The sequence below is a fragment of the Sarcophilus harrisii genome, chromosome 4 (assembly GCF_902635505.1).
Source record: "Sarcophilus harrisii chromosome 4, mSarHar1.11, whole genome shotgun sequence".
Classification (NCBI taxonomy): domain Eukaryota; kingdom Metazoa; phylum Chordata; class Mammalia; order Dasyuromorphia; family Dasyuridae; genus Sarcophilus; species Sarcophilus harrisii.
Window position 1 is genome coordinate 324,015,997 of NC_045429.1, and position 13,318 is coordinate 324,029,314.

Genomic DNA, 13,318 nt, shown 5'->3' on the forward strand with positions numbered 1-13,318 from the left:
AAGAAATTAGAGAAGAAGACAGGAGAGAGAGAAAATTGAGGAAGAAAGGAAGAAAAGGAAAGTGAGATAGTGAAAAGAGAAGGATATGGAAAATTTCTGCTCATGATATTGGCAACAGAAGTCCAAAACAATAAAAGTGCAGTTTGGCTTAAATGCTAAAAGAAGACTGTATTATTATTATAATAAATGACATAAATTATATCAAGGGAAGTTACTAAAACACTAGCTTCTCTGAAAACAGGAAAGTAGCTGGGTTGAATAATATCCATAACTTTTGGCTCAAATGCTTTATAGAAACACAAGAATTTCTAGCAAAGCTCTTTAGCAGATTCCTCTTTGATGTAAGCCAGATCTCATTTTTTCCTAATAGAAGGCATAATATATTCATTAGCAAAAGATGAGGACACCAATGATCTTTCCGATCATAAGTAGTTCATGTACTTTATAAAACATTTATAGCTTATAAAGTGATATAAATCTATGTGTTTGCAAAAAAGCAATATATTGGGTTTTGAATAAAAATTATATGCCAAAGAGTGCAGGAATAAAAGACAACTCATTACTAATTTGGTGATTATTAAAATAGCCAACTGAAAACATTGTAATGCTTATACCACCCTTTACTAACACAAAGCTTTTGCCCCTATTCCAAAATCATGATTTAATCATGTATTAAAAATGTATTTAAAAGATTCAAGAATGGTAAGAATGCTATAATATTTGATGGTCACATAAAAAACTATTCTCAAATTAAGACACAACACCAACATAACAATGTCAAGAACAATGACAAAGGATGTAATATTTCAAGACTATTTAAAATTTTTTAAAAGTCATTATTTTCCATAGCTCTAATCACAAGGCTAGTAACATAATAGAACCTCAATAAATCCTTATCTTGTGGATGAGTAGATGGATGGATTAAGGCTTTTGAAGTTCTGTTTTCTTTTGTTTTCTATAACTTATTGATGATTTTTATTAGTATAGGAGATCTCTTCTGTAAAAGGCCTAACAGAAAAGTTTTCATTTTGTACCAGAAGAATGGAAATATTGTTATTTATACCTTTCAGGTACTAGAAAAAACAAGACATGGTTATTATGTCTTGTGACAGTTTGTGCTGCTAAAGAAAGTAATTAGAACTCACAAATATCATGTTAGTAGAGTCACATACATTTAGTATGTGAATTTAATACATTTCATAAGAGTATACATCTAGGGAATCTTATTTAATTATTTTTATTTACTAAATTAAAGAAACAAAAGTCAATCAAACAGTTTTAAAATGATCAATTATGCTTTAAGGCACAATTTTCTAAATTTAGATGCAAACAAACCTATTTTTTTACTTTAAGACTTTACATTGTGCTTGAATGTAAGTCCTTCATATATAACATGCACTCCAGTGTCAGAGCACTAGTTTATGCTGCCTATCTATCCTTCTAATCCCCAGCTCTTGCAAAAAGAGATATTATTCTGAAAAAAAGAAAGGTCTGATGCTTTTGAAAACTAAATTAAAACATAAGTTACATAGATATTTCATTCTCCTTATGAAGCTTGATTAAAAGGAGAAAAAAGACACTAGTAACAGTTTATCTTTTCCTACAATGTCCTGGATCACAAGCCAAAAGCCAGAAGGGCAAATGGCTTTCTAGTTAATGAAAAAGATCCATAAGGATATCTAATTAAATTACTGCTCTAAAAAGATGCTTTCAGCACACAGTGAAACAAGCAATATATTTTACATATACTACTTTAAGATTTGTGACACAACATAACTGCAAAAGGTTTATGACATTAGAAGCAGATGCTGTGACATGGCTAATCTTTCAAAATTAGCAAGGATTTATTAAATGTCTATTATTTATCAGGCACTTTGCTGAGACTACAAAGACAAAAAAAAATCCTTGTTCACGCAAGGATTTTACATTAATTTGAGGGAAATAACACATGAACATATAAAAATAAAACATAGGGTATCCCAAATACTCTCTATTTACAAAGGAAATGGGGAAACACTAACAGTTGGGAGGGAAGGATAAAAAATTAATTCATTCAATATGGAAAGAAAATAAGCTTTAATTTCCATTTGTTTATTTATAAATGTGTTATTATTGTTAAGCACCTATTATGTACCAGACACTGGGTAAGCACAAATATTAATTCATTTAATTCTCATATCAACCCTGGGAGGGAGGTGTTATTTTTATCCTCATTTATAACTGAAAAATCTGAGGCTGCCAGAATTTACATGACCTGCCCAAAGTCTCACAAATTAGTAAGTGTCTGAGGCCAGATTTGAATTCTGGTTTTCCTGATTCCAGGCCTGGTGCTTAGTTTGGTATGGCACAGCATAATTGCCCAGGCATCATGCATTTATTAAACACTCACTATATATTAGGAATTGTAGTAGGCACTAGAGATTAAAAAAAAAAGCAATAGTTTTCTACTCTTAAAAAGCCTAAATTCTTTTGGAAGATACAATTACATATATGCCATATGTAAGAAACATAAGAAGCTGACACAAAGTAACCTTGAAGGGGGCACCAGTCTAGGTGAATGAGAGGAGAGGAGTAATGTGAAAATAGGCAGAAAAGATAGAAAGGGTTCACTTTGTTGTTTTCTTTAAAGCTTTTTATTTTCAAAACATATGCATGGATAATTTTCAACATTCACACTTTCAAAACCTTGTGTTGCAAATTTTTCCCTCTCTTTCCCCCATGCCCTCCTCTAGATGACAAGTAATCCAGTGTATGTTAAACATATGCAATTCTTCTAAACATATTTCCACAATTATCATGCTGCACAAGAAAAATCAGATAAAAAAGAAAAAAAGAAGAAAGAAAACAAAATGTAAGCAAACAAGAACAAAAAAAAGTGAAAATACTATGTTGTGATCTACATTTAGTTCCCACTCTCTGGATGCAGATGGCACTCTTCATCACAAGACCATTGGAATCAGCCTGAATCATCTCATTGTTGAAAAGAACCATGTCCATCAGAACTGATTATCATATAATCTTGTTATTGCCTTACACAATGATCTCCTGGTTCTGCTCACTTTACTCAGCATCAGTTCATGTAAGTCTCTCCAGGGCTCCCTGAAATTATCCTGCTGATCATTTCTTTCTTTTCTTTTTCTTTTTTTTTTTCTTAAAGCTTTTTATTTTTCAAAACACATGGATGGACAATTCTTTAACATTAGCCCTTGCAAAACCCTGTGTTCCAATTTCCCCCCTTTCCCCCATGCTCTCCCCTAGATGGCAAGTAGTCCAATACATATTAAACATGGTAGAAATATATGTTAAATATAACATGTATACATATTAATACAATTATCAAGCTGCATAAGAAAAAAAAGAGAAGCAAAATAAAATGCGAGCAAACAACAAAAAGAGTGAAAATGCTAGGTTGTGAACCACACTCAGTTACCACAGTCCTCTCTTTGGCTATAGATGGTTCTCTTCATCACTGAACAATTGGAACTGGTTTGAATCATCTCATTGAATCATCATGTCATTTATGACAGCTATGTCCATCAGAATTGATCATCGTATAATCTTGTTGCCGTGTACAATGATCTTCTGATTCTGTGCATTTCACTCAGCATCAGTTCATGTAAGTCTCTCCAGACCTCTCTGAAATTATCCTGCATTCATATATTATAACTTATTCAGCCTTTCTCTAATTGATGGGCACCCACTCAGTTTTCAGTTTCTTGCCATTACAAAGAGGGCTGCCACAAACATTGTTGCACATGTGGGTCCCTTTCCCACCTTTATGATCGCTTTGGGATACAAGCCCAATAGAAACACTGCTGAATCAAAGGGTATGCACAGTTTGATAGCCCTTTGGGTATAGTTCAAAGGGATCACTTTGTGAAGAGCTTTAAATGCCAAAGAGAGAAGTATATACTTGATCAAGGGGAAAAATGTGAAAAGGAAGTTGATGTAAGAAAATCATTTTGGGAGATGAATGGAAGATAGATTGGAATGGACAGACTGGACCCTTGAGTGAGAAAGTCTACAATTGTCTAGGTCTTGTGCAAGTCTGTTTACCACTACAGGAAGAAGTATTACAGTATCTGCCAAGAAAACTCCACAGACACACATCCATCGGGTTATGAAAAGTTGGACATGATTGAATAATAATAAAAGGAAAGATATAATGAGGGCCTGAACTAGGGTGACAATATGAGTGAAGAGAAAAGGACAGATGTAAGACACGCAGATATAGAAACAGCTAGATTTGGCAATTTATAGAAATGTGGGTTTAGAGAATGTGAAGGGTCAGGAAAATTCCAAGACTGCAAACCTGAGTGACTAGGAAGATGGTGGTGCACTCAATAGTCATCAAGAAGTTTGGAAGAAAGGAGGATTTAGGGGAAATGACTTTGGTTTTGATCATGAACTCTGACAGTAAGGAGATCACTGAAAACTTTTGTAGAGTTTCAGGTAATTGATGAGGTTATGCTGCAGAAGTCTAAGAAGAAAGTGAGAGGAGAGAAGTGCTAGGATTAAATGTACATGTTTTTGTTTTTGTTTTTCCCCATAAAATTTAGGTAAGAAAAGGAGAGAATATAGTATGAGTAATAATAAGAATGGTATTATCTAGTCAAATTTTTTTTAAAGGACAGGTGATATTTTTACATGTTTTTACCCAGCAAGAAAATTAGTAAAGAGAGAGAGAGAGAGACTGAAGTCTAAAAACAGAATAGATGATATTAAGGCAAGTGACTGAGGTAAACAGGAGAGAATGGAAAGGCCTAAATTCTAAAATGAGCTTTGAAAAAAATCTAAGGATTTTAAGAGAAGGAGATTATGAGGGAGCATTTTCCAAGCATGGAGGACAGTCTGTGTAAAGACGTAGATATAAATCCGGAAAATGAATGAAAAATGTTCAAATCAAAAGATCAATCTGTAAAAAGATCTTCCCACTCAAACCACCATCTGGGATATTTATTTTAAAAGGAACATCTGTAGCACACTTCCTGATATTTCTGTAAGCCTTTAAAGCATGGGGGGTTGAATGAGTTTAACAGTTTCATTCTGTATAATAAGTTCTAATTCCTTTCAAATCTCTATTTATTCCGTCTTGTCTTTCAGTCAGTTTTCTTTCTTATTGTCATATTTTTTCTTCTAGTCCACTTAGTGTTTTACTTTAGCCCTATTTTTTCTTTCATGGGCTCTATATATGTTTATAAACCTTTGTTTATAATTGTTACTTAGTTGTTCAGTTGTGTTCAACTCTTTATGACCTCATGGAGTACTGCGCACCAGAACCTCAACTATTTATCCTCCATTACATCCCCAAGTCTGTACAACTCATTTATCCAACCATTTATCCAACTCATCCTTTGCTGTCCCCTTCTCTTTTTGCCTTCAATCTTTCCCAGCAGTAGTATCTATCTTTTCCAATGAATGCTGTCTTCTCATTATGTGGCCAAAGTATTGAAACTTCAGCTTCAGTAGTTGACCTTCCAGTCAATACAAGTATTGACTTATTTGATTTCCTTGCTGCTTAAGGGAACTCTCAATCATCTTTTCCAGCACCACAAAATATGATTTTGTAGCACTTGGTTTTCTTTATAGTCAAACACTCAGAGCCATATATTGCTATTAGAAAAAACATACGTTTGATTTACACAGACCTTTATCTACAATATGAGGTCTCTGCTTTTTAGTACAATCTCCAGATTTGTCTTAGCTTTTTTTCTGAAGAGTAAAGTATCATTTAATATCATGACTGCAATCACCAACTGCAGTGATCTTTGAGCTCGAGAATATAAAATCTGACACAGCTTCCATTTCTTCTTCCTCTGTTTGCCAGGAAGTGATGAGACCAGTTGCCAAGGCCTTTATTTTTCGTTTTGTTTTATTTTTATGTTAAGCTTCAAGACAACTTTTGTACTCTCTTCTTTCATTCACATCAAAACACTTCTTAATTCTTCTTTACTTTCTGCCATCAAAGTAGTATCATTTTTGTTGATATTTCTCTCAGCAACCTTAATTATGACTTTTGATTCATTCAGGCTGGCTTTTCACATGACGTATTCTGAATATAAATTTTAAAAATAAGGTGACAATATACAGTCTTGTCATACTCTTTTCCAGTTTTAAACCAATCAGTTGTTCCATGTTTCATTCTAACAGTTGCTTCTAGTCCACATATAGGTTCCTCAGGATACAAGTAAAATGACCTAGACGCAGAGGTCCTCAAACTTTAAATAGGGGGCCAGTTCACTGTCCCTCAGACTGTTGGAGGGCCGGACTGTAGTAAAAACAAAAACTTTGTTTTGTGGGCCTTTAAATAAAGAAACTTCATATCTCTGGGTGAGGTAGATAAACATCCTCAGCTGCCGTATCTGGCCCGTGGGCCATAGTTTGAGGAGCCCTGACCTAGAGACTCCCATCTCTTTAAGGACATGCCTTATCTTTTTCTGTGACCCACACTATCAAAGATTTTAGTGCAGTCAATGAAGCAGAAGATGTCCCCCCCCCCCCGGAATTCCTGTGCTTTCCCCATAATCCAGTGAATGTTGGCAATTGGATTTCTAGTTCCTTTGTTCAAAAAAAAAAATAGCTTGTACTACTGGCAATTCTCATTTCACATGTAGCTGACTCCTAGCTTGCAAAATCTTCAGTTTAACGTTGCTTGGGTGTGAAACGAGTGCAAAGTTTTAGTAATTTGAACAATCTTTGGCACTGCCATTCTTTAGGATTGGGAAATAACTGATCTTTTACAATTCAGTGGCCAATGTTGAGTTTTTCAAATTTGTTGGCATATCAAGTACAGTATTTTAACTGGATCATCTTTTAGAATTGTAAATAGTTGAGCTGGAATTCCATCATCTCCATTAACCTTAAGGTTAGCAATGTTTCCTAAGGCCCACATCTCTATCCTAGAGATGTCTGGCTCTAGATCCATATCATCAGAATTGCAATACTAGCCTCATGTACACTTTATTTTTACTTCTATCTATTGTGTCTGCCATATATATATATGCAAAGAAAATTAAGGAAAGCAGTAGAAAAGAAATAGGTTTTTAAAACAATATTCACAGGTATCAGACACCTATGTAATACACTAATTATAAGTGGAAAAATTAATAGTAAGAAGCAAATGTGTATGCCTAGATATTTTAGACTTAAAGATAGCTTATGATAATTTTCTTGCTATAGAAAGGATTGGGAAGTAAAATGGTATCAATGAATGAGTGAAATGTATTTTAAAAATCTTATCTAGACTAATATAAAGAGAAGAGTAAGAAAGACATTAGTCACTCCTTTATGTGTTCTACTGTGTACAATATATTATTTGCTTTTTAAAAATTATGGTCACTTGTATTATACAGAAAATAAAACCTTGGTATAATTGGTAGAAATTTTATCTGAAAGGCACAATGATTATAGAATGGGCTCCACCAAACAATTTGCATAAAAAGATTAAGTAATACTAAATCATTATGAATTTGGCTACATTATTTGCCTCTCAACTGCTTTCCACTCTTGACTTTAAAGTATATTCTAATTTTGTTGCTGTTACCTTAAAGAATGTCCTAGGAACATGGCTGTTTTTTAAGGAATTTTAAATAATTAATTACTAGAAAAAGAAGCATCTTAATGTCCTCTAGAAATATTAGAGACAGGTAAAACTTACTCTCAGAAGATTGTTTTGGCCAGTACTTCGTAGCCTAACATGATAGAAAAAATGTCTTCCAAGTTTGCCTCCTGAATCTTTATATGGTAAGTCTAAAGCACTGACTTTTGGAATCAGAATCAGAGTTGAAAGAGACCTTAGATATCATCTAGTCCAATCTTCTCCAAGGAAACTATACTCTTGCAATTATGCTTAACATAAGACCTATGCCTATGCCACATATCAAACAGAATCAGAAATTTAGGGTTTGGAAAAACCTTACAAATCATCTAATTCTACCTCCAGAAAACTGAGGAATAATTAGGTTAAATGAAAGATCACACAGCAACTATAATTACCAAGATGGACCTCCAAATAGAGACAAGAAAATAGAGCTCCTTCCGATCGTTGCAAAGGTATGGGACCTGGGGCTCAAAGAGAAAAAGGAATACTGTATATATGTCAGATTTGATTGATGTATTGGTTAATTCTTCTGCTTTTTTGTTCTCTCTTTTATATTTTTGGCCAGAAGAAATGGCTCTCTGGGTGGGGGTGGGAGAGGAGGTAAATTTGGAAAATAGGGTGATACAGAAATAAAAGATATAATTAAAAATTTAAAAGTCACAGTCCAATTATAATAAGAATATAAAATACATTTAATACAAAATACACTAAGCATTTAAATATATTTCTGTAACGATACAAAAGATATGTCAGAATCTTAAATTATCTCAGGATCATCATTGTGAACATCAGTTATTGTACAAAATTATAAATCTCAAGAGTATAAGAATTTGAGCTAACTTTTATTATGAGTAATGTATATTCTGATAACTTTTCTTCTTACTTAGCTTGCTAACATTGTCATTTATCCCTTTCTCAAAAAAATAAATGATAGATTGTTCCCTACCTGGTCCCACAAAAAAAATCTGATTATTTGAAGTATCTGATTGTCTGAAGAAAGAATAAACCATAATGATATATGTTAATTAAGTCAACAAGCGTTTGTTAAATACCTATTATTTCTAGGTATTGTATTATATACTTGGGATTCAAAGAAAGGAAAAAAAGAAAAAAAAACTTAACCTTTCCTCCTCCTCTTATCATATTCAAACAACTGTGAAAACAGCTAAACAAAGGATAGAGTGAAAATACTCCCTTCATCAGGTATGAGGATTAAGGAGAACTAGGGGGAAAAACCTGTTTGTAGATGATTACATATAGAGGTTCTTGATGATAGACGCACTTATAGATTATAAAAAACCTCAGATGCACTTAAAGATTCATATCTGAAGTTTGGCTATGAGCTAGCAGAGAATACTTAATTTCTTTAGGTTTCATTTTTTTTTTCTCCAAGACAAACCCCTAAAAGTATATATGTAAAATCAATTAACTAATTTCTTAACTAAATCTGCTCCATGAAATCTTCTTCACTCAAACACTTATTACCTGTATGAACCTACACAGGTTGCTTTACCTCTCTTAGATTCAGCTACTTCATCTGTAAAATTGGGAAAACAAAAGCACCTAACTCACAATGTTGTGAGAATCAAATGAGACAGTGGTGTCAAACTCAAATGAAAACAGATCCCTGATTGATTTAAACCACAAATTAACATTACTTTTGTTGCATTTTTATTTTGCTAAACTTTTCCTAATTATATTTGAATCTGATTCAGGACTAACTGGAGTTTTTTTTTTGGGGGGGGGGAAGCAGCTGCTTATATGTGCAATTTTGACACTTCAGATTCATAAATGCTAGCTTTTGATATTATCTGTCCAGATGAACTAATTACTTGGTCTACTTGTTTTTGTTGTCCTATTTACATTACATTGAATTAAATTCACTTTGGCATATGCTGTATTTATCTTATTAGGCTTCAAGCTCCTTGAGAGTAAGGATAATATTGTCTTTTTCATCTTTGTTTGCACAATGTCTATACAAAGAAGGCACATAACTGCTGAATTCCAGTAGTTCACCTATATAATATTCTATTTGCTGAGTAGTTTTTAAGAATTCAAATCAATTCATCTTGAATTTCTAGCAATAAAAATAGTTTGACCTGATGATCATCCAAATTGGAATTAGAAATTTTGAGTCTCAGCATTTTCAAAATATATTAAAAATTATTTTGGCTTATTGTTCATATTCTAAGATTTTACTCAGATTTGACTTACATCCATAATTGGCTCTACTTCCATTCATAGCCTCATGTAAACACATAAGAATGAATGTAGGTATTTAAAGCACGAAAATCACATAAACATTACATTTCCATCCTCTAAATCCAAAGACTTCCTTCCTTCAAATTCAACGTAGGCAGGAAAGGGGTTAGGTTTGGGTTACACAGATAAGAGAGTCGTATCTACTCCACTCAGCTAATTCTGATAGGAGAAATTTCCTATGAATACATGTGGAATATAGCAACATTTCCAACTAGAAAACCTGAGAAAAAGCTAGCAACATCCTAGTACCTTTTAGTGTAGGTCTGCCTCCATTTGTGGGACAGATTATAGTTTTTTGCTCTCATGTGTGGGGCTGATAGCTCATCAACCTTCACTTACCTTCACTATCAATTTCATATAACTACAGATACTGGTCATATAATAATCTGATCATTACTTAAAAAAATACTGGTGTAATGTGATATGAAGTAAAATTTTCATCAAAAATAAAGCAATTCTACTGTTGATTTTATTTGAAAATTAAATGTAAACAAAACAAGTAATCTAAAGTCTCACCATAAATATAAAGCACCATGCATATTTTTGAGCACTTATATTTGTTTCAAACAAGAGAGGATAATAATAGGAAATGAAACTTGAATTTATTTTGGTTCAATTCCACAAATAAATTTCCATAAATAAAATAATAATTTCTGATATTTATATATAATTCTTTAAAGTTCATAAAGCACCTCATTTATTTCATGTGAATATCACAACAAGCTTGTGTAGCAATACTTATAATTATTACCTAAGTTTTACTAAACTTGAGGTTTAGAGAGGTTAAAAAAAAAATCACAAAATTAATAAGTATCAAAGAAGGATGTGAAACTGGACTTTCCTGTCTCTATATCTGGCACTCTATCCAATATGCCATGAACTGATGAATTAATGCCAATTGCATATAGAAATAAATATGTGGATTTGAGTTTAATAATATTAGATTTTCATATTAATTCAACACTGACATTTCCTAGCATATAATAAATTGTGGTACTTTGGAGTATTTTAAGGAGATCCAAAGATCACAAAGTGGAAAATTTTAATTCGCTGATTGATATTTTCACATAAAAATCAACATGTCTAAAATTGAACTCTTTATCTTTCTCTTCCCTTCTTCTTAACTTCAATACTGCTTTTTAAGATTCCACCATACTCCCAGTCACCCAACCTCAAAAAACAGGCACTAGCCTAAACCTTTTATTCTAATTACTCTCTCCAATCAGTTGTCAAGTTCTGTCATTTACATCTTTTTAAATTCTTTTGCACATTCCCCTTTCTTTGTGACACTGCCTTTCCCCAGTTCCTTCTAATCTTATTTTAGTGTTTCCTTTGAGAGTATACCCAATTTATCTTACATATAACTTATTTGTACAATTGTCTAGATGATGTCTCCCGCAATAGACTGTGAGTTTTTGTTATTGGGGATACTTTATATCCCCAGAACTTAACACAATGCCTGATACACAGTAGTTGCTTAAAAAATGCTAAGTAATGATAACAGGTTTTCTCTGTCTATACTATAATTTCTAAGTTAATGCTTTTCCTGGCATTCAGAGAAGGCATACAGCAAGGCTGTGATTAATGAACTGTTAGTAATTAATATGAATTTTTACTATTTTCTCTTTTGGTTTATTTTTAGTATCCACAAACTTGAGGGTCTTTAAGATCAGAAATGGCAAATGCTCTGGTTCAAATAGCATGAACTTTTTAAGATTTCAAAAGATGAAATATTTTGTCTTTATTCCCACCTCCAATACACTACAGAAACTTTTGGAAATAGGAAAGTCAATTTCTAAAATGTAGTGATTAATTTAAAAAGGAGTGATTACCTTTAAAGATACAAACTTGAGGCATAGGGGGTTTATCCTAAGAGATAAGAAAAATTGTGGACTGGTTTTTCAAACAAAAGATCAAATTCTTCTCTTATGACAAACCTAGACCCCTTTTTCCTTCTTATTATTCTCTTCTATCTAGCTCCATAGATGCATTATTTTGGTAACCAAAATGAACCACTGAGATCTTACCATAGATCACATACTTCCTAAAATTAAAAGGTTCGTTTTACTAAAAATGATTCCTTTATAATTAAGAATGCAGTGGTCACACATAACTGTGGCTCATGAACAAACCTATAAGACAAGTGAAAGAAATTTTGAAGAGGGAAACAAAATACCTAAAAGCAAGCTATATCCTTTCTGGAATGGAACATCCCTGACATAGCTCTGTATACTGGTTGCAGAGTAGAAAAGTGGTTGCCAGGCAACTTATCCAAGTTCAGAAGAATCTAAGCATTGATAATGAGTCTGAACCACAGTTTGGCTCCTGTATATGAAAGATTTCAGTCCCACATCTGTTCAAAGACTATTCATAAGAGGATCTATTTCTAAAAGTCAGAAACCAGACAGAATAGAATTGTCATTCTATTTTGCTCTAATTGAATTTATTAATGGTAATATTTCTGAATTTCCCTATACCTGTGCAGAAATCTAGTAGGTTTCAAATTTGAAGGGCTACACTTGAAATTTCTACTTCAAATAAATAAGAATTTTTATTCATACTCTCAACTTTCAGTGCTTCCTTTTCCACACAAGATAATTCCCTTGTAAGTTCCCTCATCAAAATATCCCTGAAATGTTCTATAGATTAAAATTCACATGAATTCAAAACTGCCTTTAAAAACTTTTCAGTATTTATTTTTATGATTAAGAAGGAAGTAAAAGAAAAAAAAAAGTAGAGAAAGAGGTCTTCCAATGTAGCAGAGAAAAAATACATAACACATTGGGAGAAAGTTAATGATTTTTGTATGTGTGGTATGGATGTGAAATATCGCTCTGCTGAATTGGCCCGATCCAATCCTCCCTCTTTCAAAGAAGACACTTTGCATGCATGCTTACCAGGGCAGTATTCATCAACGTCCAGTTTCTGTGCGGAAGTGAGTGTTGGTGAGCCAAGATCAGATTCTGGGATTCGTGGGCTCTCAACAAACTTTGCCTTCCTCAGAGGGGCTAAGATGAAAAATAGAGAAAGAGAGAGAGAGAGAGAAAGAAAGAGAAAGAAGAAAAAGGAAAGGAAAATATAAAGAAAGAAAGAAACAGAAGAAAGAAACACAGAGGGAAAGAGAAGGGGAGAAAGAGAGAGAAACATAGAGGGGTCATGAGTAAAGGGGAACAGCAGGCAACAGATGGAAGCACTTAACTGAACGACACTGTCAGACTCAGATCAAGTTACCCTATTTTTTTTGTGTGTGCCAGAAAAAAAATTATCTGAATTCTTCACAGAGGAGATGGGTCTAGGTTAAAAAAAAGTCATTGGAAAATGGAAAACTTTTCCTCCTAAGCGTTCAAAAAGAACAATCAGAAGTGTTTTGATTGTCTACCCATTATCTTAAGTATTTTTTTTCACTCTTTCTCAAATAAAACCATTTTAACTTGCATTCTACCCATTAAAAACAAA

The 13,318-nt window shown here is 33.1% G+C and overlaps 1 protein-coding gene across 10 annotated transcripts in view; it reads right to left on the reverse strand.

Moving 5' to 3' along the window:
* The window catches only part of TANC2 (tetratricopeptide repeat, ankyrin repeat and coiled-coil containing 2), a 535,383-nt gene that overhangs the window by 236,182 nt on the left and 285,883 nt on the right, over window positions 1-13,318 (reverse strand). For 8 of the 10 annotated variants that reach the window (XM_031965901.1, XM_031965907.1, XM_031965905.1 and 5 more), the window contains one exon: window positions 12,760-12,870. The exons of the other annotated variants lie outside the window; for them this stretch is intronic. In XM_031965901.1, coding sequence (XP_031821761.1) covers window positions 12,760-12,870 — 111 coding nt within the window. The remainder of the gene's footprint in view (window positions 1-12,759; window positions 12,871-13,318) is intronic. 10 annotated transcript variants of the gene reach the window in all.